The sequence below is a fragment of the Phascolarctos cinereus genome, unplaced genomic scaffold (genome assembly GCF_003287225.1).
Source record: "Phascolarctos cinereus isolate Bilbo 61053 unplaced genomic scaffold, phaCin_HiC Scaffold_726;HRSCAF=1367, whole genome shotgun sequence".
NCBI classification, from domain to species: Eukaryota; Metazoa; Chordata; class Mammalia; order Diprotodontia; family Phascolarctidae; genus Phascolarctos; species Phascolarctos cinereus.
In genome coordinates, this window is record NW_027556098.1 from 5,504,707 (window position 1) to 5,532,589 (window position 27,883).

The 27,883-nt window shown below is 36.9% G+C and overlaps 2 protein-coding genes across 4 annotated transcripts in view; one reads left to right on the top strand and one right to left on the bottom strand.

Moving 5' to 3' along the window:
• The window catches only part of MOSPD2 (motile sperm domain containing 2), a 42,019-nt gene extending 35,447 nt beyond the window's left edge, over positions 1–6,572 (bottom strand). For both annotated transcript variants that reach the window (XM_021007403.2, XM_021007402.2), the window contains exons 1-2: positions 6,413–6,572; positions 6,163–6,232 (exon numbers count right to left, since the gene is read on the bottom strand). In XM_021007403.2, coding sequence (XP_020863062.1) covers positions 6,163–6,232; positions 6,413–6,421 — 79 coding nt within the window. In that variant the 5' untranslated portion in view covers positions 6,422–6,572. The remainder of the gene's footprint in view (positions 1–6,162; positions 6,233–6,412) is intronic.
• Positions 1–27,883, top strand: part of FANCB (FA complementation group B) — a 65,838-nt gene that overhangs the window by 24,164 nt on the left and 13,791 nt on the right. The window contains exons 1-4 of one of the 2 annotated variants that reach the window (XM_021007401.2): positions 6,902–6,998; positions 18,659–19,678; positions 21,479–21,631; positions 25,808–25,903. In XM_021007401.2, coding sequence (XP_020863060.1) covers positions 18,749–19,678; positions 21,479–21,631; positions 25,808–25,903 — 1,179 coding nt within the window. In that variant the 5' untranslated portion in view covers positions 6,902–6,998; positions 18,659–18,748. Of the gene's footprint in view, positions 1–6,901; positions 6,999–18,658; positions 19,679–21,478; positions 21,632–25,807; positions 25,904–27,883 lie in introns of those variants that run through there. The other variant, XM_021007399.2, reaches the window with a different exon arrangement.

Genomic DNA, 27,883 nt, shown 5'->3' on the forward strand with positions numbered 1-27,883 from the left:
TGTATTCTTCTAAGTTTGACTCAGTTCTCTATGTATTTTAAAAATGAGTCCCTTATCAGAGATAATGGTTGTAATATTTTCCCCCCAGTTTTCTGTTTCCCTCCTAATCTTGGTTGCATTGGCTTTGTTTCTGCAAAAACTTTTCAATTTAATGTAATCAAAATCATCCATTTTGCATTTCATAATGTTCTACATGTCTTGTTTAGTCATAAATTCTTCTGTTCTCCATAAATTCGACAGGTGAACTACTCTGTGCTCTCCCAGTTTGCTTATAGTATCAGCACAAAATGTGTACTCATTTTGACTTTATTTTGGTATATGGTGTACGATTTTGGTCCATGCCTAGTTTCTTCCATATTCTTTTCCAGTTTTCCCAGCAGTTTTTGCCAAATAGTGAGTTCTTATCCCAGAAGCTGGGGTCTTTGGGTTTATCAAACAGTAGAACCTATTCCACTGATCTGCCACTCTATTTTCTAGCCAGTACCAAGTAGTTTTGATGATTGCTGCTTTATGATACAATTTAAGATCTGGTATGGCTAGGCCACCTTCTCTAGCACTTCTTTTCATTAGTTCCCTTGATATTCTGGATCTTTTGCTCTTCCAAATGAATCTTGTTATTATTTTTTCTAGTTCTATAAAATAATTTTTTGGTAGTTTACTATGGTACTGAATAAGTAAATTAATTTAGGTAGAATTACCATTTTTATTATATTTGCTTGGCCTACCCAGGAACAATTGATGCTTTCCTAATTATTTAGATCTGATTTTATTTGTGTGAAAAGTGTATTATAATTGTGTTCATACAGTTCCTGGGTTTGTTTCGGGAGGCAGACTCCTAAATACTTTATAATGTCTACAGTAACTTTAAATGGGATTTCTCTTTCTATCTCTTACTGTTGGGTACCCCATTACTTGCATAGACCACAAACTTGTTTAGCCAACTGATGGGTATCTACTTTGTTTCCAGTTCTTTTCAATTACAAAAAAAAGTACTGCTATAAGTACTTTGGCGTTCATGGCATCTTTCTGTTTTTGTTACTGATATCCTTTGTCCATGCACTTTTTATTTAAGATAGTATATAAACTAGGAAAAATAATTTTTTTTTATTAGGTCAAGTAATCTCAGTTGCTTTAAGAACACATAACGTGTGCTATCCAAATCAGTCTGCATACAAAGTATATTCCATGGCAAGTTTTTTGTTTACTTGTTTGTTTTTAAGAGGTGGCAGGGGAAGTCTAGCAGTGCTCTGATGTTCTAAATTAAATCTGTACCTTTTTAAACTATTTGCATTAAAATATAATTCTTTGTAGTTTGTTATTGCCTTTTTCTACACACCGTACAATACTTCTAACGGACAATAGCTTGCAGTCAGTTCTCAATATGACTAAATAATAAGTGGGGGCAGTATTAACTACACAGATATCAATTTAATTTATTTAAGTTTTACTTTATGGTGGCCATGAGGTTACTGAAAAAAATGGAGATGACCTAGTCAAATCTATGTATTATGAAAGTCATTTCAGAAATAATGTGATGAATTGATTGAGGAGAAAAACTACAGTCAAGGAGACCACTTATACAAAACAACAGAATTATACCTACTATAACAGTCCAATTACAATTTCATTTCTTAAACTAGGGCTAAAATAAAAATGTTGCAAAAACCTAGTATATTTTTTAGAGGAAAAGAAAACAAAAGCAGAAAATTAATTGGGAATGTAAATACTTAGTAAGGCTTAGAAAAGAAGGGTATTATAATCATAATGTCTTCTATAATTTCTCTTTTCCCAACCACATACTTGAAGTTTCAAAAGTGAATTCACCTATGAAATCAAATAGTGGCATTGATACAAACTGTGTTTTCAGAATGCTTCTGTATATAAACCAGATTGCCTCATTTAGCTCTTTATATACCATGGTGCCTAGCAGAGTGCCATCTTGTGCATAGAAGAGGCTTAATATATATATCAGCTGAATTGAATGTGACTTTTAATTTGATTAGTGATACTTTGCAAGGGGGGAGGGATACAGGAATTATCTACTGAGTTGTATCTTAATTTTCTTTAAATGTAAAGCTAAAAACTGTCAATAGATAATCTAACATAAAAGGCAAATGGAGAAGAATGCTGAAAGAAACCTAAAGAATGAAACAAGTAGCACTGCCTCTGGAAAAAAAAAGTCTGTTTAGTTCAAGTTCAAATTAATAGTTTTATAATGCAAACCTTTTAAAGTGCTATGCATCAGCTAAATATTTTACAGACATCTTTTATTTGAGCCTCACAACAATCCTATGAGTTAAATTAAGTGACTTGCCCATGGTTACAAAACTAGTATTACACTTCTCTTGACTCTCAGTTCAGAACTCTTTCTACTATACCACACTGCCTAGCCTATACACACACACACACACACACACACACACACACACACACACACACACACACACTCTTTCTCTCTCCTATTCTCAGTTGAATGTCTAGCACATAGCTAAAAATAATTACAAGTGACAACTGTGTAAACCTTCCCCAAAAGTTGCTGTTAAGAAAATGTGTTCATTCAATTGAATTCTTCCTAATTAAATAAATCTAAATGATCTTATCACACTGAAATTATAGATAGGAAATCTTAAGTGAAGAGAGAAAACAAAAAATATAATATCTATCAAATAGATAACACATGTCAAGACAGAATGAGTATAATGCTGTCAACACATCTAATACAACAATTTTCTAAATGAGCTAGTGACCAATTGGAAATTGATAACAAAAAGTGACAGCACTCTAGCAATAGCCTCCTTGGTTTTCACATTCCATTCTATAGCCAAGAAAATCAGGCTCTGATAATTACAACATAGGGAACAAGTGAAACAGGAGTCTAAACACAAATGGATACCAGGTGATCAGAGCAGGAAATACATTTTTAGACATAACCAGTCTCTTCATTTGTTTTGACTATACTTAATAGTATAAAGGAGGACTTATATATAGAGGGGGGAGGAAAGGAGAAAAAAAAAGGAAGGTTAATGTAATAGTAATAAAAATATATGGAAAAGAAGAGAAAGAAGCTCAGGAAGTGACTCAGGGCATTTTTGTTACTATATAAAATTTAATATAGACTACTAAAAAAAAACACTAACAGAAGTTCAGTTTCATATATAATCTATTCTGCTCTTGGCATACTGAATCATTCATGTTTATTGATGCTTATGTTCATAACCAAAAGGAATCAAATTTTAAATAAACAAACAAAAGGTTAAGGAGCAAATAAGAACAGAGGTAAGAGAAAGATGTTTTCCTAGTTGGGGGAACTAATCTGGAACTAGGAAGAACCCAGAGGTCATCCAATCCAACCCCTTCATTTTAGAGATAAGGAAACCCAGACCTAACGAAATTAGTGACTTGTCCAAGGTACTACATAGATAGGCCACTGTGATGGGAATAACACACAGAAGGTTCCCTCCTACATAAGCACAACTAATTTTCTTTAAGAAAGTAGTGAAATTGTAGAGATATAATTGGTTGGCCCTTGATGTAGCTTTTCCAGCGGCCTAAGGATAAAAGCTGCCCAGGAGTTCCTCTCTCAGGTTTGACAGCTTTCTACATGGTCAACATAAAGGTAGTGAAGATATGCTCAACTAAATCAGTGCTGTATCATTGCTGATTATCTTTTCTATGTTCTGGTTCAAGTAAACCTTTTGTTAACTGTTAGTGTCTTATTTCATTCCAAAACCAAACATGAACCATCATACTAGCCTGATTCAAGTTTATCTTACTACACAGGCCATCTATCTTTTCTTATGGGGAAAAAAAAATTAAACACTAGGCAACTATTAATACTGTAGTTGAATTTAGCTAATTATGATAAAATGTGCTTCTGTAGACAAGTCCAAAACCCAATCATTGTTTCTACTGAAAAACTTTTCAAAAGGACTTACAAACATCTGGAACACATTCCAGTTTTAAGTCAAAGACCGTGTGTACCTTGTTATTCTAAGTAGTTTTTCAGTTTGCTATTATTAATTCTTATAAATACTTTCATCTACCCATATATATTGTATAGAAACTCTACTCAGGCAACAACATATCATAAACTGGCAATAAGGCAAAGCAAGTTACTGAGGATAGTTAGGAATTTCTAAATAATTAACTTAAGGATGGATCTAGTTTTAGCAGGCAGAATCAAAAATACTTTAAAAAATGTTCTTTTCCTCAGCTCACCTTGTTTAACCCTAAACTTCAGTAAATAATTCAAAGATACACACTTAAAGAATATAAGAGATTATAATTTTCCTTTCTTTGCACAAGCAAAAGAAATTACCTATAGTAGGTATATTAGTATTTTTAACTGCACATACTGGATGAAAAGAGAAACAAGCTTCCTACTGGAAAGCCTAAATCACAATCTGCAGGGACCTAGATCATAGGATTATAGTAGAGTTGGAAGGAATCTTAGGGGTCATCTTGTTCAACTCCTTTATTTTCCAAATGATGTTGGATTAGATGATTAGGTGATATCTAAAGCACTGTTCCAGCTCTAAAATTCTATGAATCTATATTACTGAATCGTAGAGTAAGTCCTTCCAAAGAGCATACCATACTCACCAGGGCATCACTTGTAAATTATAGCCGTGACTTATTAAGTACTGGGGATCCTTTAGTGACAAATAAGTGAAAATAATTTTAGAAAGAACATAACATGATTATGTATCTTCCCCAACTTTATAGTATCTCTTGTACACATCTCCTACTCTTCACTCATATATCAACCTATTCACCCTCTCATCTATATGAATAAGCACTTAAATGCTGAGAATTTAAGTATTCCTGAAATATGAAGGTTGTTGTAAAGATTTCAATCACCTATTCTAGGTCATTAGCAGGCATCTAACCTACAACTGTATTTAATAGTACAACACAACCACTCAACATTAGTGTCAAGCTCCTATAGCTTGGAGCATTTCCCCATTAGATAAAATGGGAAGCTAAAGCAGTTCAAATGGAGAATTTCCTGCCTGCAAGATTTTTGACACTTACAAATATACAATAACCATTCACACTTCAAAACAAACATAACTGGAGTCCTTTTAAAGGTATGCAATACAAGTAACACAAAAAGTCAATCTACCTTATTACCATAACAATTGTGCTACCCAGGAATAGAAGTATTCCTTACTAAGCATCTATATAGTAAGCACTATTGGCAATACAGAAACACAGGTTTTCCTTCCAAAGAGCATAAAATTTAGAGACATCCTATTTTGTAACATCACAGATTTTGTTTTTGTAAACTGATGAAATTATCAGCACAGAAACCATTTGCAGGGTAGTTTCAAGTATTCTAACACGAAGCACTGGTACAACCTGCTTATCTCAATCAGGCACACCCCAGTGAGAAGGCTGAAAGTATCCAAAAAAACCTCAAAACAACAAAAAACCCTCAAACACATTTTTTCCCTTTAAATCTCTACACTAGCACCTCAGAATAATCAAGTCCAATTAGCACTGCCTTTGCAGTTAAGCTCCAAACCAGACTTTGTTATTTACTATGGAATATCAGGGCTTACCCTTTGGGCTTCAATTTCCTCAGTGGGAAAATGAGAGGGTTCTAAATTTGTGCTTCATTTTTAAAAAAAAAAATTATCTTTAAAAGTGTATTTAAATATAATTGGTTCGTTTTGCATCTCTCTTATTTTAAAAATAATTTTATTTTTTAACGCATTGAAATATATGATCCTGAAAAGTGGTCCATAGGCTTTATTAGACTGCCCAAAGGTCCACAGGCTTTATTACCATGTCAAAAGGGTTCAATGGCTTCATCAACCTGCCAAAGGGGTCCACAGGCTTCATCAGATTTCCAAGGGGGTACATAGGCTTAAGGGTCCATAGGATTTCTTTGGACCCCCAAGGAGACCATGACACTCAACATAGGTTAAGAACCCTTGGACTGCGTGAGGTCCCTTCCAACCTCAGCATAATCCCAGGATTACCCTGAGCAACCCAAACCCGCCACGCCTACTCCTCAGGTGACGGTCCAAGCAAGGCAGGAGATTAGAGGCACGGAGGGCGGGGGACCGTAGGGTTAGAGCTGTTTCCAGGGGGAGCCCGGCGGGCCCTCGAGGAAAGTTGGGGAGAGAGACGGTGACATCCCCTCGCGGTACCCACCTGCCAAATACTCGGCTTCGAACCTCCTCCGGGTCTCGCTGACAAGTTTAGATTTCTCCTGAGAGGGAACCTGGAGAAGGATACACGAACCGAAGCTGAGCCCGGTGAGGCCGGCTGGGCCCCCTTCCCTGGTCTCCCCGCTCCCGGCTCCTCCTGTCCCCCGCTTCCCAGAGAAGGCTCTTAGGCCTCGGGAGGCACCTGAGGCCCGGCCGGGAGCGGAGCCCGCCCGCGCGCTCCGGCGTCTGCTCACCTGGGCCATGGTCCCGGCTGCTGCCACCGCTGCCACCGCCACCACCGCCGCTGCCACCGCCGCCCGGTCTCACATCACCAGCCCAGTGCCCGCGGAGACTAAAACGGAGACGGTCCACCGGGGCAGGGGGCGGAAGGGCTGGGCGGGCGGGTCTCGTGACACAGCACGGAGGTGGGAGGGAGAAGGAGGAGGCTCCTGAGCAGCCGTCCAACCCACGGCCGCCGCCTCGGGGATGGGGGCGGGACCAGAACGCTCCGAGTCGCGTTTCCTTCAATCCCGGCCCTCTCGAGTCACTCCTCCACAAACCAAGACCCACCCCGAATGGAGGCTCCACCCCCTCTGCCTCATGCCCCGCCCTTTCCTCCGGGCGCTGGACGCGTTTCATTCTGTAGACAAACTTACCATCCTCCTCCGCCCTCCCCTCTTCCCCTTCTCCCCTCTTGAACTCCTCCCAGTACTCTCCACTTCGTTTCCGGGTTAGGAGGGCTTCCCATCTCCCCCTCATTCCCAGGATGCTTTGTGGGCGCGGGACTTTTCGGAGTGGGAGGCGGCGGTTAGAAGAGTGTGGGCTCGGGGGAGCCTCAAGGTAGGTGTGGTGGAGGAAGGAGGGACAACTTAACTTCTGACCTCCATGTGGACCTGGGGTGGGGGGGCGCTGCAGCGGGAGGGGGGCAAGGGGAGGGCAGGGACCGACCTCCCCCTCCCGCGGTCCAGGAGGTTGTTAGCCCTAGAACTCATCCTCCAAGCGCGGCCCCGGCCCTGCTGTGTACCCATTGTCCGGATTGGTAGTGGGCGTCCCACTTCTTCAATTCTTATCTCCGTTACCAATCTCCTTGGGCAGAAAGTCGAAGCTCTGCCAGCTTTCAGGGGCAGACTTAACTCGTACTCCCTTGCAAATGGGAAACCTGAGCTCAAATCCTGGATCTGTTGTTCACCGTCCCAGGAGGTTTGGACATGCAGCTTCGCCTCCCGCAGCTTAGCTTCCTTACCTGTCAAATGGGGATGAGAATTCACCGCTAAATGAGCATTTGTTAAGTGCCTACTGTGTGCCAGGCAGCACCCTTCAAATGCAAAGAAGGGAAAATAAACATGTAGGCTGGCCCAAAATAAGTATTAATTGCTTGAAACTTAAATATTTATATGTTAAATGCAAATAAAATGTTAATGTTTAAAAGTATTAAAGCTTAATAGTTTTCATAATATAACCAGTAATACTTTTGGAACATCCTGTATGCTTACATATATGTGTTATATATCATTTATATGTCTATATGCATACATTTACATATATAAATGCATGTGTATACATGTGTACATGTACATGTTTGTATAAAATATGAGCCATGAATCCCTCTCTCATCTTCATCTGCCTCCCTCCTCCACCTCCCAGCTCTTTTTGGACATTCTATATACATATGTATAAAGCACTGTGTTAGGCTAGAGAGTTTTCTCTCCTCAGTGAAATTATATTTTTGTTAATGTACTTTTCAGTATCCTGTGTTTTATTTTAAAGAAAAATGAACTGTGTGCATAAGCATTAACACCTTTTGAAACAGTTTACTTTTTTTTTTTAAAAGCATAGTGGGTAGTGAGCTGGCCTTGAATGAAGACTTGGATTCTAGTCCAGCTTCCCACACATATTGGCTGTGAGACCTGGGTAAATCATTTAACCTTTCATTACCCCCTTTTAGTATCCCAGGAAACTTTCTAGTCTGAAATTCGTATGGTCATTTCTTGTCTATTTCGCTAGAGGAAGTTTCAGAATAGGGATTTCTGTAGGCCAATGAAATCCAAAGTCTGGACTGTAGTAAAAACAACAACAGCGATAATGCATCAGTCTTCTCCAGGCAAGTTACATTTGTTATGAGATAGAAAGGCATCTTGAAATCAAAGTTGAATGTGAAGAGCACATACGAAGCAATCAGCACTTTATGTAACATCAGTCATTGTATTTTTTCTAACTGCAAAATGTACCATAACAGATTTGGAAGGTATTTTAACAAAAATCCACATAGTATTAATGAAACATGAAACACATTACCCTGAGGCAGATATAGAGAGAAGAATATTTCCTTGCCAAAAAGAAGAGGATAGACATTTTTAGTGTACGAGATAAATAGGTCATATGTTTGGAACATTTGTATATCATTTCACTGAGCCATAGCATACAGTTTGGTAACAGGTATACCTTGAATTTGTTGAATGTGACTAAGAATGGCTTATCTCAGAATGGAGTTTATGAAATAGCCAAAGTCTAAGGATGGAATGAAAAGATCTTTCATGGGCAATATCCACATGAACTCAGGCAATATGTTGACAAAAGAAGTATTGAATGATTGCCTAAGTCATGTGGATTTGTTTGTGCAAATAGAAGGATTTAGTATGACAATGCAGGACCAGGTCATTGCCACCATGAATTATAGAAGGTTATTCTTAAGAAGGCTGAACGTTCTGATCAGTGTAGATTATACAATAAATACAATAAATACAACAAAAATACAATAAAATGGTAGAAACTTTGCTGCAATTTGTAAATACCTAGCATGACATTAACTGTTGGCTAAAATTAGGAGTCTTCCATGAACTTGCGTGACAAATTCTCATGCTACAAATTCAGGCTGGAGATCTCAACCTATAAACTATTTGAACTAGACTATTACTATTGCCCAAACTATTAGCCAAAATAACCTGGACATAATGTTGATCCATGAAAACCTAAGAGCAATGTTTTTAGCAAATGTTGCCATTCCAAATACTCATAATCTCCAAGATAGATGGAATGAAAAACTTTCAAAATATAGACACCTAGGAGGGATATCAAAGTCATATGGGAACAGGCCAAGGTATGCATCATCCTTCTTGTTCTGTCATCAACTGAAACTATGCTAAGAATGCTTTCACTGAATCTCCAGTGAAAGTACTTGCATCAATACTTTTATTTAATTCAGTTATTTTAGTCACCTATGCTGTATTCCATATAACACTAAAATATAAGAATAATAGCAGAGTAGTGACATGTTTCAGTCATGTATATGTGAACCCTGTCAAAGTGCTGAAAATAACAACATGTCACTTCAAGACTTACAAAGTGATTACTTTTTTTTTTTACTTACTACTATTTTATTTTTTCTAACTACGTGTAAAGATAATTTTCAGCATTCACTTTTGCTTTTTTTTGGTGAGGCAGTCAGGGTTAAGTGACTTACCCAGGGTCACACAGCTAGTAAGTGTCAAGTGTCTGAGGTCAGATTTGAACTCAGGTCTTCTTGATTCCAAGGCCAGAGCTCTATCCACTGCACCACCTAGCTACCCCTCAACAGTCACTTTTATAAGATTTTAAGTTCCAAAATGGCCAGCAGTCTGATATAGGCTATACATGTACAATCATATTACAAGTGTTTCCATATTAGTCATGTTGTGAAAAAAGAATCAGCACAAAAGGGAAAAACTACGAGAAAGAAAAAAAAAGAGAGGAAATAGTGCTTTGATCTGCATTCAGACTCCATAGTTCTTTCTCTGGATGTGGATAGCATTTTCCATCATGAGTACAAAGTGATTTCTTTACAAGCTTGTGGAGTAGGTTGTACAGAAAGCCCTTGAGAATCTGTGACTTGTTCATAGTATCACAATAAATGTCAGGGGCAGGATTAAGACTCAAGTCTTCTAAATCCCGAGCCCATCAGTTTACTGGCATTGTCTTTCATTGTTGGTGCTTAATAAATGTTTGTTAAATTGAATTCTTTAACTTAGATTTTACAGTGTGATGTAAAAAAAAAATGACATCCCATCCCTTTGCAACTCATTAGTTGCAGAACATAGAATTTTGAATTGGAAAGCATTCAGAGATCATCACGCCTAGCTCCCACATGTTACGGATGAGGAAACAGACCTAATGAAGTTATAGGACACTCCCAGTGTCTCAGCAGGTAGCAATTAAGTAGCACTACCAAAATTTGGACTCCCATTCTCTGACCTCAAATTCATTGCTTTTCCTACCACACATGCTACTTCCCACCTATGCACACTTGTTTTCCAAAGATTCACTTTTATGAAATCATTTTTAGTTAAGTAGTTACAGCTAGGTCACTTCCAGAATCTCAAGTTTATGGAGCTATAGTTCATTCACCTGGCTTCTGTCATCTTTATACATTTGTCTTCTGATCCTTTCAGTAATTTTTAATAGGCATCATTTCCATTTGATACTTGAGGAAACTGAGGGCCTAATTGTTAGGTAGATCAAGATCACATACCTAGTATGTGAAAGAACTAGGACATAGACCCGTCATCTTACTCCTGTCCAATACTTTTAACTCCAAACTTCATTTCCTGTGCCAAAGTGGATTCAGTATCATGTGAGAGAAAAGTCCAGATGTAGTACCAAGCAGTATTAAATCCTTCTGGAAGGGTGATATTAAGAGAGAGATGTGGGGTAGGTGAGGTAGATAATTAACTTCCAATTTATTGTGTTTAGATTGGTGCCTGTTACTTTTTTTATTTTGAATATTTTCCCCTATTACATGTAAAAACAATTTTTAACATTCATTTTTTAAAAATTTGAGTTCCAAATTCTCTCCCTACTCCCTCCTTGAGATAATAAACAATTTGATATAGGTTATACACGTGCAATCATGAAAACTTCCATGTTAGCCATGTTGTGAAAGAAAGCACACTCCCCCAAAAAGAACAACAACAACAGTAAAAATAGTATGCTTCGATCTGTATTCAGACTCCATCAGTTCTTTTTCTGGAGGTGGATAACATTTTTGATCATGAGTCCCTGGAATTGTCTGGGATCATTGTATTGCTGAGAAAAAGTCATTCACAGTTGATCATTATACGGTATTGTTACTACATACAATGTTCTCCTGGTTCCACACTTTACTTTGCATTGGTTCATGTAAATCTCTCTAGGTTTTTCTGAAAGCATCCTGGTCATCATTTCTCATAGCACAATCATATTCCATCACAATCATACACCACAACTTGTTCAGCCATTCCCTAATTGATGAGCATCCCCTCTTCCAATTCTTTACCACCACAAAAAGAGCTGCTTTAAATATTTTTGTACAAATAGGTTCTTTTCCCTTTTTAAAAAAATCTCTTTGGGATATAGACCTACTAGTGGTATTGCTGGATCAAAGGATATGTACAGTTTTTTAGCCATTTAGGCATGGTTCCACATTGCTCTCCAGAATAGTTGGATCAGTTCACAACTCCACCAGCAGCTCCTTAGTGTCCCAATTTTCCCACATCCCCCCTCCAACACTTATCATTTTCTTTTTCTGTCATATGAGCCAATCTGACAGATATGAGGTGGTACCTCAAAGTTTTAATTTGCATTTATCATTTAATTTGCATTAAAATGATTTAATGAAAGCTAATCTTTGGAAAACAATTGTACATAGGTGGGAAGTAGCATGTGCAGTAGGAAAAGCAATGGATTTGGGGTCAGAGAATGAGAGTTCAGATTTTGGTTCTGCTGCTTAATTACTACCTGCTGAGACACTGGGAGTGTCCTATAATTTCATTAGGTTCATTTCCTCATCTATAAAAAGTGGGAGTTAGGAGTGGATTTAGAGCATTTTTTGATATCACTAGATAGCTTTGATTTCTTCTTCTGAAAACTGCCTGTTCATATTCTTTTGACCATTGATCAACTGAAAAATGAAATGCCTGTTACTTTTTATAGTATACATCCATTCCTGGTTTCATTTTTACCATATAAAGCATTATAGGCTAGCATCTATGGTCATGAAAAGCAGGAAGAGTCCTGATTTCACAAATGCTCCCCAACACCCATTTTAATTTCCCTTCAAAAGTTTTTGCTACAGAATTTTAGTTGTGAAGCAAAGATTTTAGATTTGTGTTTTATACTTGCTGTACTCAGTCACTGATAGAATAGGGAAAAACAAAGAGCCAATTGCCCAGAAAGTCAACTTCAAAATAATAAAGGATTGCCTCCATTATGTTGAGTCCAGCCACCTCCAAATAACTTAGGAATTCTTTTGAATTGAGATTTGCTTAATGTTCTTGCGTAAGCTATGCTACTTCTGAGTCCATGTTTTGATCTATAGAATTAATAATGTTGGCAGAGCCAAGATGGCAGAGTGAAAGCAGTGACTTGCTTGAGCTCTCCCCCAAACCCCTCCAAATACTCATAAAAAATGGCTCTAAACAAATTCTGAAGCAGCAGAACCGACAAAAAGACAGAGTGAAACAAATTTCCAGCCCAAGACAACCTGGATGATTTATCAGAAAGGTATATTGCGCCGGTCTGGGAACATAGCGCAGCGCGGCATGGGCATGCAGGCCACAACAGACGTGGAGCAGGCCTCAGAGGACTGAAGCGCGGGCAGCTGTGGAGGTTTCCAGACTCCTCAATCCAGTAATGCCAAAGACAACTTAGAAGGTCAGTGGGAAAAGTCTGTTTCTGCGGTGCTCAGAGAGGAAGGTCGGGTTTCAGCTCCATTCCCCAAGAGCGTGGCCCTGGGGGGGGCAGCTGCTTCCCAAACTTCCGGCCCACAGACTGAGGGGGAATCCAGTGGCTGATCAAAGAGGGATTGCAGGGATCTCTTTGCCAGTGCTGAGGCAGGAATCTCTTGCTTTGCCCGTGTTTGGATCTGGGTCACAGTTCTGGGCAATGGTGCTGGGGTGAGGATGAGCGCTGGCGTGGTGGAGCTTGTAGTGGCTGTGGGGAGGAGCCCCTTCTCACAGTTACAGGACAGAAAGGAGTACTTGTGGTCACAGGCCAGGAAAGGAGTAAATACCTTGCCCCTTATCATACCACCTTGGAAGAACTGAAAATTTACAGGTCCCTACAAGTATCTCTGAAAACAGCTGTACAAACGACAATACACTCTCCACATTGGAAGCAGACTCTTACCTTAACAAAGAGTTTAAAACTCAAGAAATTGGCCGGGATCATGAGCAAGCAGTGCAAAAAGAGTCAGACTATATCTTACTTTGGTGACAAAGAAGATCAAAATATACAACCAGAAGAAGACAACAAAGTCAAAGCTCCTACATCCAAAGCTTCCAAGAAAAATATGAATCAGTCTCAGGCCTTGGAAGAGCTCAAAAAGGATCTTGAGAAGCAAGTAAAGGAAGTAGAGGAAAACTGGGAAGGGAAATGAGAGTGATGCAAGAAAATCATGAAAAACAAGTCAACAGCTTGCTAAAGGAGACCCAAAAAAATGCTGAAGAAAATAACACCTTAAAAAATAGCCTAACCCAAATGGCAAAAGAGGTCCAAAAAGCCAATGAGGAGAAAAATGCCCTAAAAACAAAAATTGGCCAAATGGAAAAGGAAGTCCAAAAGCTTACTGAAGAAAATGCTTCCTTAAAAATTAGGATAGAGCAATTGGAAGCTAGTGACTTTATGAGAAATCAAGACACTGTAAAACAAATCCAAAAGAATGAAAAATTAGAAAACAATGTGAAATATCTCATTGGAAAAACAACTGACCTGGAAAATAGATCCAGGAGAGAGAATTTAAAATTATTGGACTATCTGAAAGCCATGATCAAAAAAAGAGCCTAGATATCATCTTTCAAGAAATTATCAAGGAAAATTGCCCTGATATATTAGAACCAGAGGGCAAAATAGAAATTGAAAGAATCCACACCTGAAAGAGGAAAACTCCTAGGAATATTATAGCCAAATTCCAGAGTTCCCAGGTCAAGGAGAAAATATTATAAGCAGCCAGAAAGAAACAATTTAAGTATTGTGGAAACACAATCAGGATAACACAAGATTTAGCAGCTTCTACATTAAAGGACCGCAGGGCATGGAATATAATATTCCGAGGGCAAAGGAGATAGGATTACAACCAAGAATCACCTACCCAGAAAAACTGAGTATAATCCTTCAGGGGAAAAAATGGTCATTCAGTGAAATAGAGGACTTTCAAGCATTCCTGCTGAAAAGACCAGAGCTGAATAGAAAATTTGACTTTCAAATACAGGAAGAGATAAACAGAAAAAGAAATGATAAGAGACTTATTAAGATTGAACTGTTTACATTCCTGCATGGAAAGATGATATTTATAACTCATGAGACCTTTGTTAGTATTAGGATAGTTGAAGGAAAATAATATAGATAGATAGAGGGCATAGGGTGAGTTGAAGATTAAGGGGTCATATCTGGAGAATAAAATTAAGGGATGAGAGAGGATGATACTCGGAGAAGAAGAAAGGGAGAGGTAGAATGGGTAAATTATCTCACAAAAAAAAAACAGAAAAGTCTCTTACAGTGGAGGGGAAGCAGGGGAAGGTGAGAGGGAATGAGTGAATCTTATTCTCATAGGATTTGGCTTAAGGAGGGAATAACATACACATTCAATTGGGTATGGAAATCTGTCTTACCCTACAGGAAAATAGGGGGAGAAGGGGACAAGAGAGCAGGGGGATGATAGAGAGGAGGGCAGATTGGGAAAGGGGTAATCAGAAGGAAATACTTCTGAGGAGGGACAGGGTCAAAAGAAAGAATAGAATAAATGGGAGGGCAGGATAGGATTAAGGGAAATAGAGTTAGTTTTTCACAACATGTCTACTATGGAAGTGTTTTGCATAACTGCACATGTATAACCTATATTGAGTTGTTTGCCTTTTCAATGAGGGTGGGTGGGGAGGGAGGAAGAGAGAAAATTTGAAACCTAAAGTTTTAAAAACATATGTTAAAAAAAATGTTTTCACATGCTACTGGGAAATAAGAAATACAGGAGATGGGGTATAGAAGTCTATCCTGCCTACAGGAAAATAGAAGGGGAAGGGGATAAGAGAAGGGGGGAGAGATAGAAGAGAGGACAGACTAGGGGAAGGGATATTCAGAATGCATGCCATCTTGGGGTGGGGGGAGGGGTGAGATGGGGTGAAAATTTGGAACTCAAAAACTTGTGGAAGTGAATGTTGAAAACTAAAAATAAATAAATTTTTATTTTTTTAAAAAAAGAATAATGTCACCTATTTAAAGGGTTCTAATTTGAGGTAGCATTTTTAGTCTCAATTTTATGCGTTACAAAAACATTGAAATGGTCAATCTTTTATGAACAGAAAATTTGATAAATGTTCACTTTCATAAACAAATTAATGTGCTATAATTAAATCATCTAACTTTTGTAATATTCAAAATTCAGATGACTGAATTTGTCGTTTAAAATGAGAATTCTATGATTATTTGGAATCTTTTTTTGTGTTAAGCTTTTTAAATATGGGGAAAAATTAAAACTTGGTAATTTATTTCACCAGTAGTTTGTGCCTTTGAGAACTGCTTTATTTAGATCTTATAGGAAACCTTTGAAAATGCCTGTAAAAGGGGGCAGCTAGGTGGCACAGTGGATAGAGCACCAACCCTGGAGTCAGGAGCACCTGCATTCAAAATCCGGCCTCAGACACATAACACTTACTAGCTGTGTGACTCTGGGCAAGTCACTTAGCCCCAGTTGCCTAACCAAAAAAAAAAAGAAAGAAAGAAAGAAAATGCCTATAAAGTAGTTGTTATATGTGTAGCAAGCCTGTGGCAGATGTGTTATTTAAAACTAATGGTTAGATGTTGTGGGCTTCCCTTCCTCAGAGGGTTTTTTTTAGTTGTTTGTCACTCTGCAATGTTGTGTTCAAGTTCTTTTGTAAAACTAATGGCTCCCCTCTAATTTGATAGTAATAAGTAATAATAAATTCACCTAGAATTCATTTCTAGAATAGGAAGAAGAAACATTGAGCCTGGTTTTCATGTTTTATCTTTTGCAAGGTTAAAAACATACCCTCCAAGGTCATGTAGGGAAAGAAATTTTTTACTCCAGAATCTTTACTCCAGAATGCTTTGATAGATCATAGATTGGGTGGGGAAAAGGGGGAGGAGGGGCAGGACGGAGTGGGGAGGATGGGGATAGAGGCCAGAGATTCATTCTAGTGATGCAGATCAGAGCCTATCCACACCTGCCTGTACTGTGTGACTCTTGTCTATGGCCTCCCATAAATTCTTTGCGAGGAGCCTTCCTCCCGATCTGTCTGTATTTTGTGAATACCAATAACTTGATCATAACCTCTTTCTTACCACCTAGCTAGTCCACCGGTTTTTTTAGTCATACTTTTCTCCCATAACATTGTTTATACCTTTTCCACTTTGTCATTCCTTTTTTACAATGTTTGTAGCTGACTCATGCCCACCATATAGTATTCTATGCCACATAACCACACAACATCATGGGAAGAATCCTGGCATTAAAGAGATGGGCCTTTGCTTCAGGAAAATGCTTGAGGTAGTTAAAATAACTTTAGTTTCCAAAGGTAACTCAGTCAGCTGTCTCCTAATTGTTAAATTCTAGGCTCAGCTCATCTTCTATGTACAGGCCTTGTACTTCTTTCTTTCTCCCCTTGCCCCCCTTCAGTCTTTCATGTTTGTGTGTGTGTGTGTGTGTGTGTGTGTGTGTAGCTTCAGAGAATAGGGAAAATAAAAATTTCCCAAAATATAAACTTACCAAGGGCTTTATCTCCACAGCATTATACTCCTAATCCAAGAGATATAGAATTAAGAATATTCCCTTTCAAAGTCACTTGTTCTCTACAGAATAACAGAGATACTTTGACAATAGCCCTTGTAGCAAAAGCACTGGAAAAATAGGTAAATTTTTTTATTTTTTAGAATACTGAGCACTAAAGAATATGCAGTAAAAGGTAAAATTCTCCACCAAATGCACCCCTAGTTCTCTTCTTCAGAGTACTTTTCAGTGCTTTTTATTTTTCTCTTCCCAGAAATCCCACAGTGACTGTGGGACATTTGAAATGTAGACATGGGTCATCCTTGCAGGTGTTTGTATGATCAGAATATTTTATGGTATCCTGTGAGGAAAAAAAATTGTAAGTTGATTGTATTTGTTGATAATAACCACACCTTTGATTTAAATAACATCTTAAGAAACTAAAACTATTCCATAAATATTGCCTAATCACTTTGCATATGTTGCCAATAACAAATAATTGAACCTTGTTTTGCTGTGGCATATCCTTAGCTATCTTAAAGAGTATTAAAATTCTCCAAAACAAAACAAACCACTTTTTTTTCATTTAAAATTATTTTTTCTATAACACTTTGGGTATATGTGATTCCGTATCAAGAAATCAAACACCGACTAGGGGTTCATAACTGAAAACAAGGGAGTGAAAAATCAGTCATCTTTACACAAGACTGTTGCTTCTAGACATAACACATTTCTACAAGATGAAGGACAATTCCAGATAACCTTAGTGTGTGTATATATGTGTGTGTGTGTGTGTGTGTGTGTGTGTGTGTGTGTGTGTGTTTTCCCATTGGAATGCTGACATTTTTAATTAACAAGATGAAAATTTTTTTGGAATCCACCCAACTTTTTGATCTGGTTTTAAATTTTAAAATGATCACTAATCCAAATTAACATATCCAATTTTTTTTTATTACCTACTCATCAATTCCTTTTGAAACAGTTGAATGTCCTTCCCCATTATCTCCAAAGTTACTCTGAAATTCAAGTAAGCATAGCAGTGGTTGTACAGAATGGTCAGATAAGAGAGAGAAAAATGTAGATAATTCACAGATAACTTAGTATATACTTTTTTTCCAGATACTCATTATACTTCTATTACATAGGCAACCTCTTTCCCTTAGGGATATTTCACTTAAGGGTCATTCTTTTTGACTGATATGTTTCCCATTCTTAGAATATAGTGGGTGGACTAAAGATTCAAATCAAAGAGGATTTTTTTTTCCCATTTGCTAATGGTTAATTATTAACATCAAAATCTAAAGACATTTTCTGACTGAAGCAACACATTTCATTCACTTAAGTGCCTATAATAGCTCTATTTTAATTTTTAAAAAGTACCTGATTGCCTTCATGTCTCTTATAAGTGATTTGAACAAAAGGTGTTTTGGTATTTAGTTAAATCACTAACCTTCACTGATTTTTTTCCCCCTTCTTCTTTTAATAGAAATAGTGATAGCCCCAATTAATACCAGTATGTAGAAATTCCTAGGGGTTTGCCTAAATTTTATTTCCTTAAACTTATATACATATATTATAGTTCATTTTCTGATTGTCAGTTTGCATTCTAAATCAAAATTTTAAAAAAGATGATTAAGAAAGAAACTACATCAACAACATTATGGTGCCTATTATTCTGGTGAATGTGAACAATGCTACAAGTGGTGCGTAACATTCTTTTTAAACAATCTTCCTAATTAATGTCAACGTTTCTTTCTTTTTCTTTTTAAAGATTGGAATCATCCTCTTTGGGACAGTTTGCACTGCAAAATCAAATTCACATAAAGATTTGGTATTGTTGAAAAACAACGGTAGAAGAGCAATGTCATCTAATGAGCAAGAGAAGCTTTTATCTTACAATGGGGAAGTCCTTATTTTTCAGCTGTCACAAGAAGAGTTGGCAAAAGAAGGGACAGCAAAAACATCCAAATTGCATGTGAGAAGAATGACATTTAATAGAAGCACAAGAGCATTTATTCAGAAGTCCACTGGTATATTTAGCATGCATGGAAAACCCTCAAGTTTTGAAATGATTTGTTGCAGCTGTGCAGCAGACTTCAGAACAGGGATTAATCTCCCTTGTGTTTTGATAAGAAACCAAAAGAAAAGTGTTTTCAAATATTTTTTATTGTTACTTCACAGTTCTAATGAATTTGAACAGCGAATGAATTTTACATTACACTATGAGATGAAGGATGACATAATGATACTTAATGGCCCGTCAATCTTGTGGAGACACAGCAGAATGTCCTTTTATATTTCTTCCCAAAATGACACAATTATCAGTGCTCCAGTTAAATTTTCTTCCATCAAGTGGGCAGGGGAGGTTGAAAATCTAGGTACTATTTTATTTGGAGTAGGAGAACCTCTTTCCACTAAGACAGAAAGTAGCCCAGGGTCTTCAAAGTCAGATTATGCCGTTTGGGGTACTGAATTTTATGCATATTGTATTGAAGATCAAAAAATATTAAGTGGTGCATATTTTTTGCCTCATGCTTATGGAAGTGTGGTAACTTGTATACATATTTGTGCAACTAAAGAAGTAAATACTGAGTTAAGAACTTCGCTAATCGCTCTGACTGAAAAGAATCAACTTATTTGGTTTCAAGATGGTGTCCCTAAAAGTCTATGCCAGCTTCCATTTCAGGATCCCTGTGCATTACAAGTTATGGCTTCAGATGGTGGAGACTTACTCTGTATTGTATCATTTAGGTCTGGTGATGTTTGTGCCATCTGGAAAAAAAGCTTTCAGGTATAATAACTGTTCTCATAAAATTTCAATTGTTTTGTTCATAGTTTTGGATTTTTAAAAAATGTTCCTTCTGTCTATAGAGTATATCTTGGTGTATTTTCAATGAAGGGCTTGCCTCTTCGGAGGAAAAACTCAGGCATCAGTTTTATCTACTTTGTTATATGGCTTTCATATTTTATTTAAATGCTACCTGATAATTTATTTTACTGCTTAGATTTGTTTTATAGGTCAAAACCCTTTTTAAAAAAGGATAGCTAGTTGACATTGAATTTAGGCAGTATTTCTAAATTATTTGTAAGATGGATTTTATTTTATCTGATTTATTATTATTTTATTTTTATAATATACTATGATAATATATTTATTTACAACATATTATATTTTATTATTATTTATAAGATGATGGATTTTTTTATTTATAAGAAAATATCATATGGATTTACCTATTATAGAAACTATGTTATAGAACCAAAGTAAATCAGATGTCCAGCTCAAAATTAATGATCAGCTTACGTGGAATTATTTATTTATTTTGCTATGCTCTCTGAATGTAAGGCACTTTATGGAAACCTAAAGAAATTTATTGTGCAATCTGTTATTTATGGTGACAGTTGGTTAGTGTTAAATATTTTTCAAAAACTTTACTAGGAGCATTTTCACTATTTAGTTTAGAAAATGATGGTCAATATTTGTATGCCTACTTAATGGTGATCTGCATATCTTCCTGTTTTTTAACATAAGACTTGGATATTTGTTAAAAATAGTCTGTCCTCAGAAGTTAAATGGCTGTATAGATATATAGAGAGATAGAACTGTGTGTTTGGGTATCTCCTTTGTATTTAAGTATGTATCAGTTTCCCATATTTCAGCACATCTAATATGCAGCTTTGTTTAAAAAAAAAGAAAAAAAAAGAAAAAAAAGAACAGCCAGTAGGAGTAGCAGCAGCAAGAGGAAAAAAAAGAGGATTTTACACTTTGGATTTTGTATCAGGCACTTAAATTGCTGGAGAGACATGCCATTCTGAACCAAAGGTGTGAAAAATGGGTTAAAAACATTATGAAATTAAGTCTAATAAATGGAATTTCAGCAGCAAAGTGGAGGCATAGATTCAGCCTCTACCCATCCAAATACACTGAGACACATTTTCTAAAATGCCCAAGACAACAGCAGCAGCAGCAACGGCAGGAACTGTAGTGTCTGTTTTCCTTATGTCCTCTCCAGTATCCTGATGGCCTCTTTCTAAAGAGCTCTAGGAGTGGCATCCTCACTATCTCCTCAGGCAGCCTTTTGCACAGCTCTAATAAGGATTTTGTTTTCATATAGAGCCAAAATCTGTCTGTGCAATATCTACACGTTATTCCTAATTCTGTTTTCTAGGACTAAGAAAAACATATATAATGCTTATATATAATCCTTCTTTATGACAGCCTTTCAAATATTTGAAGACAGTTATTGTGCCATTCCCACTTGCCCTTGCCAAGACTTATCTTCTCCAAGCTAAAAATCCTTAATTCTTTCAACTACTTCTCATATGACATGGTTTTGAGTCTCCTTACCATTCTGGTTACCTTTGGGTGAACTTTAGTTTGTCAGTGTTTATCATAAAAAGTGAGCTCCAGAAGTATAAAAACTATTCTATACTGATCATATGGCATCTGGTCAGTATGGAATCGTCACCTCCCTCATTCTGGACACTTTGCCTCTATTAACACACCCGAAGGCCCTCTCGGTTTTGGGTGCTATCAGTGTTCTCTAGCCATATGTTTTCTTTTACTTGGTTCACTGAATTCTCTTTACAGGTTGCATCCAAGTGGCAAAAAATTAAATCAGTCCTGGTAGATGACTTTATTGGCAGTGGAACTGAACAATTGTTGCTAGTTTTTAAGGATACATTCGGTACAAATTGTCTGACTTCATTCAAGATAACAGATCTTGGTAATGTGAACTATTCGGTAAGTTCTTTCTATTTATTGAAGTTTTTAAATTTTTTGTGTTCATGTTCTTTCTACTCACATTTTAAAATATTGATAGTTTAATAGTGAGAGGGGAAAAAAGCTTAAAAATGTTTATTTTTATTTACTATATTATATTAATTATATTATTTATAAATATATTTATATAATATAATGTAATAAATAAAAGTGTAGTAAATATAATGTAATATAAATATTATATTATATTTATATATATTTGGAGCAGATATTATTTAATGCCCTCTGTTGACTCTCATTGTGATACATTATAAAAAATTAATCTTATGTGAAATAAGAGAACTACTGTGGGCACCCAAATAAAAGTAAAATTTATTCATTAACAGTGTTATCCTACTGTAGTGATGTAATTATATAGGCATTTGTCCTTCTTTGGCTTAGATATAATCGATAACATTTTGATACCTTATTGGTAATTGAAGTAATTGTCATAAAGGTTCATGGTTGGGGAGGTGGAGCCAAGATGGTGGAATAAAGGCAGGGACTCACCTGAGCTCTCTCCCAAACCTCCCTTCAAATACCTTTAAAAATGACTCTGAACAAATTCCAAAGCAGCAGAACCCACAAAAAGATGAAGTGAAATAAATTTCCGGCCCAAGACAGCTTGGAAGGTCAGCAGGAAAGGTCTGTCACACCTGGGTGAGAGTGGAGCACAGTCCAGTGCAAGCTGTTCCAGCAACAGTCCCAGCTCCAGCCAACCAGGAGCAGGCCTTGAGAGTGACTGAATCGCAGCAGCAGCAACTGCTTCTGGAGTTCTCAGCCCACAGATGGTAAGGGGATTGAGCAGACAATCAAAAGGAGATTACAAGGTTCTTTTCTGCTAGCTCTGAGGCAGACTCTGTTGTTTTGCCCATACATGTATCTGAGACACAGTCCTAGGTGGCAGCCCCTGGGTGAGAAAGTACTAGCATAGTAGAGTTTGTGGCCACATCCCCCTCACAGTTCCAGGGCAGAAAAGAGTGCTTGTGGTCTCTCACAAACCAGAGCACAGGCCGGGAGAGTAGTAAACACCTGTCCTTAGATCATATCACCTTGGAAGAACTGAAAACTTATAGGTCCCTAAAGGTGTCTCTGAAAACAGCTGGATAAAACCCTTGAAGCTTGGGACAGTTTGCCCTCTACCTTGGAAGCAGAGCCCTGTTTTACCAAAGAGTTAAAAGTGAAGTAAGAGGCTGGGAAAATGAGCAGTCAACAGAAAAAAATTCTGACCATAGAAGGTTACTATAGTGACAGGGAAGATCAAAATATGCACTCAGTAGAAGATAACAAATTCAAAGCTCCTATACCCAAAGCCTCCAAGAAAAATATGAATTGGTCTCAGGCCATGGAAGACCTCAAAAAGGATTTTGAAAATCAAGTAAGTGAGGTAGAGGAAAAATTGTTAAGAGAAATGAGAGTGATGCAAGAAAATCATGCAAAATAAGTCAGCAGCTTGGTAAAGGAGACCCCCCCAAAATACTGAAGAAGCAGACTAGGCCAAATGATAAAAGAGGTCCAAAAAGCCAATGAGGAGAAGAATGCCTTAAAAAGCAGAATTGGACAAATAGAAAAGGAAGTACAAAAGCTCATTGAAGAAAATAATTCCTTAAAAATTAGAATGAAGCAAATGGAAGCCAATGACTATATGAGAAATTAAGAAACAATAAAACAAAACCGAAAGAATGAAAAAATAGAAGACTGTGAAATATCTCCTTGGAAAAACAACTGACCTAGAAAATAGATCCAGGAAAGATCATTTAAAAATTATTGGAATACCTGAAAGCTATGATCAAAAAAAAGAGTTAGACATCGTCTTTCAAGAAATTATCAAGGAAAACTGCCCTGATATTCTAGAACCAGAAGGTTAAATAGAAATTGAAAGAATCCACTGATCACCTCCTGAAAGAGATCCCAAAATGAAAACTCTCAGGGATATGATAGCTCGAGTGTTCCCAGGTCAAGGAGAAAATACTGCAAGCAGCCAAAAAAGAAGCAATTCAAGTATCATGGATCCAGAGCTGGGATAACACAGGATTTAGCAGCCTCTGCATTAAAGGACCAGAGGGCTTGGAATATGATATTCCAGAGGACAGAGGAGCTGGGATTACAACCACGAATCACCTACCTAGCAAAACTGAGTATAATACATGAGGAGAAAAAGGTGGACATTCAAAGAGATAGACATCAAGCAGTATTGGTGAAAATACCAGAGCTAAATAGAAAATTTGACTTTCAAACACAAGACTCAAGAGAAGCAGAAACGGTAAACAGGAAGGAAAATCATAAGGGACTTAATAAGTTCAAACTGTTTACACTCCTACATGGAAAGCTGATATTTGTAACTCATAAGACCTTTCTCATTATCAGGGTAGTTAGGAGTGGTATATATAGACAGAGGGCACAAATATGAGTTGAATATGAAGGGGTAACATTTAAAAAATAAAATTAAGGGGTGAGAGAGGAATGCAGTGGGAGAAAGAAAGGGAGTGTTAAATTGGCATAAATTATCTCAGAGGCAATAAAAAGCTTTAACAGTGGAGAGATAGGAGGGGGAATGAGTGAACCTTACTCATCAGAATTGGCTCAAAGAGGGAGTAACACACACACACAATTGGATATAGAAATCTACTTTACCCTACAGGAAAGTAGGAGGGGAATGGGATAAGAGAAATGGATGGGGGAGTAATAGAAGGGAGGGCAGGTTGGGAGAGGAGTAATCAGAAGCAAAACTTTTGAGGAGGGACAAGGTAAAAGGAGAGAGAGAATAGAATAAAGAGGGGTGAAATAGGATGGAAGGAAATAGCAATAGTAACTGAAAATAATTTTGAAGCAAGTTTCTCTGATAAAGGCCTGATTTCTCAAATATATGGAGAACTGAGTCAAATTGATAAAAATAAAACCCATTCCCCCAATTGATAAATGATCAAAAGATATGAACAGTTTTCAAATGAAGTAATTAGAGCTATCTGTAGCCATATGAAAAAATACTCTCACTATTGATTGGAGAGATGCAAATTAGAGCAATTCTGAGGAACTACCTCATACTTATTAGATTGGCTAATAGGACAGAAAAGGAAAATGACAAATGTTGGAGGGGATGTGGGAAAAATGAGACATTAATGCACTGTTGGTGGAGTTGTGAACTGATTCAACCATTCTGTAGAGCAATTTGGAACTATGCCCAAATGTCTGTAAAACCATGTCTTTGACCTCACAATACCACTACAAGGTCTATATCCTGAAAAGGAAAAGGACCCATAGTACAAAAATATTTATAGAGGCTCTTTTTTGGGGGCAAAGAATTAGAAATCGAGAGGATGCTCATCAATTGAGGAATAGCCAGACAAGTTGTAGTATGTGATTATGATAGAATACTATTGTACTATAAGAAATGATGAGCAGCATGCTCTCAGAAAAACCTGGAGAGACTTTCATGGGCTGATGCAAAGTAAAATGTGCTGTGTACAAAGCTACAGCAATATTGTAAGATGATCAGCTGTGAATGACTTAGCTATTCTCAGCAGTACAAAGACTACTCTGAAGAACTTATGATGAAAAATTCTATCTATCCCCATAGGAAGAATTGATGGTATCTGAATAGATTGAAGCATACATTTTTTTTACACTTTATTTTTCTTGAGGGTTTTTTTTTTGTCTATGTTTTCTTTCACTATATGATTATTATGGATATGTTTTGCATGACTCCTATAACCTATATTCAGTTGCTTGCCTTCTCAGTGACAGATTGGGGAGGGAAGAGAGGGAATATTTTGGAAGTTGAAATTTGGAATTTTACAAATGGATGTTAAAAATTATCTTTACATGTAACAGGGGAAGAATAAAATACTAACTAAAAGCTAAAAAAAAAGTTCATGGTTATATATCATGATACCAATATTAATCATATTGCTTATTTTCTGGTGACCAGAAGATGGCCAAGAAATTGTAAGATTAACCTTCAGATTGTTCTGTATAATAACATCTAAGTTTTTTTTCATTTTTTCCTCATCCTAAAGTGGGTATAATAATATTTGGACTACTGACTTCACAGGGTTATGAAAATCCAGTTTGTTAACCTATGTAAAGCTCTTTGTACCAGCAAAATACTTTATGTGCAATAATGTAGTTCTTATAATTTCACTCTATTTTCTTATTTAGAATGATGCTTTTGATCCCATGGAAAATGACTTCTTTGAAGACAGCCTGCAAGAGAATTATTCTCTTACAGTACAGGCTCTGGAAAGAAGATTGCAAGTTAGTCTATAAGCTTCCTTTTTTTTGTTTTCCCTTATGTGATTGTCTCCTAGTGTAAATGGAGGTATTGGCAAGGTTGGGTAGGGGAGAAGACAACTGGTGATTTCATAGTGTAAGGGAACTCCCAGTATGGAAAGCACCCCTACTGGTAAGATCTTCCTTTGTCAGCTATTCAGTGATCTGAAGTCTTAGAGAATTTCCTAGGTCACTGACAATGTTGACTAATTTGCCCATGGAGAAACATTAGTATATGTCAGTCAAGATTTGAACTCAGGTCTTACTGACTCTAAAGTAGATCCTCAGAACAAATAAATCATTGTCCTTGGCAAGCCACTTTACCTCCCTGACTGTGTTTCCTCACATATGAAATGAGGATAATGCTACTTACAGTTAATCCCACTTGTAGTTCTAAAGTCATTTTGATAGCTAAACACTCACTTCTTGAGCAATCTTAATTCGGTACCTAAAATTTTACTTAGGTGTAGAATATTGAGACCATTTGTAAGAAGATGAACTAGAGCCAATCATGTGCCATCTGTAAAACTTGTTTAAAATTTTATCTGTATGTCATTTCTAGTACATTGTTAGAATTCATAATTCACATTCTATGATAACTTTGGACTGCTGACCTATGTTATTTTAAGCTATCTTTATAATGTATAAATACTTATTTTTTTTGAAAAGACTTTGTGAAAATTTGATGGTTTTTAAAAATAATTATTTTTAATCTATCCTGGTGGTCCCGATGGTCTCTTAGCAGTTGAGTGATAGAACTTTGATGAGAGTACTGGAGAGTTCTTTTTCATATTTGTGTATTATGAATAGATGTTTATAATATTTTCCCTTGTAAATAAAAAAGCTTAATTGTTAATCTAAAGACTTAATTATAAATCTTGCTTTATCATTTCTATTTTCCTATGGAAAATAGATTTGTGCTACCTTGGGGAAAAGGCTTCATGAATCAGTGGTACAGCAAGAAATTTTGGAATTACACCTGTTCTCTCCTGATTTACTAGTATGAGAGGCGAAAATTCATTTTCTCCTTGTTATTAAGTATTTAAGTAATTTTTAAAAAATTATTGAGTATATTCTTTGTATAAGACTTTGTGCTAGGTAGTGTTGGGAATTCTAAGACCAATAAGATCTTTATCCTCAGCCCTTATTTTCTAGGTCAAGGATTCTTAACTTTTTTTTGTGTCCCTTTTGGCAGCTTATGGATCCCTACATTGAATAGTGTTTTTAAATGGATAAACAATTACACAAAGTAAATAAATTATATTGAAATATAGTTATCAAAATATTTTTAAAAGTTCACAGATAACAGCTCCTGCTGTAGACATCTATAGTCTAATAAAAGAAATAAGATGTAGGCAACCATTTAATACATAGAGTGTGGCAAGTAGCATGAGAGGTATATGGAATGTCAGGAGAGAAGGGGAGGTTGGGGAAAGCTTTGTAGAAGAGATTTTTGATCTGGGTCTTGAATTAGTATTTTAGCAGTGACTTTTTTGGAAAAGAAACAGAAAAAGGTAAGCTGTGAGATATTGATAAGCCATTAAGTTTGGCTGAAGCAGAAAGTCTGGGAAGGGGGAATGATGTTGATGATGCCACTGCTGCTGATGGAAGATAAGGTTAGAACAATAAGCTAGACAGATCGTAGAGGGCCTTGAATGTCAAGCTAAGGGATTTGGATTTTATTACAGACAACAGGAAACTATTTAATAGTTTTGTGCAGGATAGTGACATGATCTAAGCTGTAGTTTAGGAAAATTAACCAATAGTGTGTAAGGTGGTTTGGAATGGGGAAAAACAGGAAGCAGGCAGACTAGTTGGGGAACTGTTGCAGGTAACTAAGTGAAAAATAATAAGGGCCTGAAATAGGGTGGTGGTAGAAATAGAAGAAAAGGGACAGATTTTGATGGTTAGAATAGACAGAAGGTGTCAGTTGGTTGAATCTCACCATGCATCTCCTGCATGACC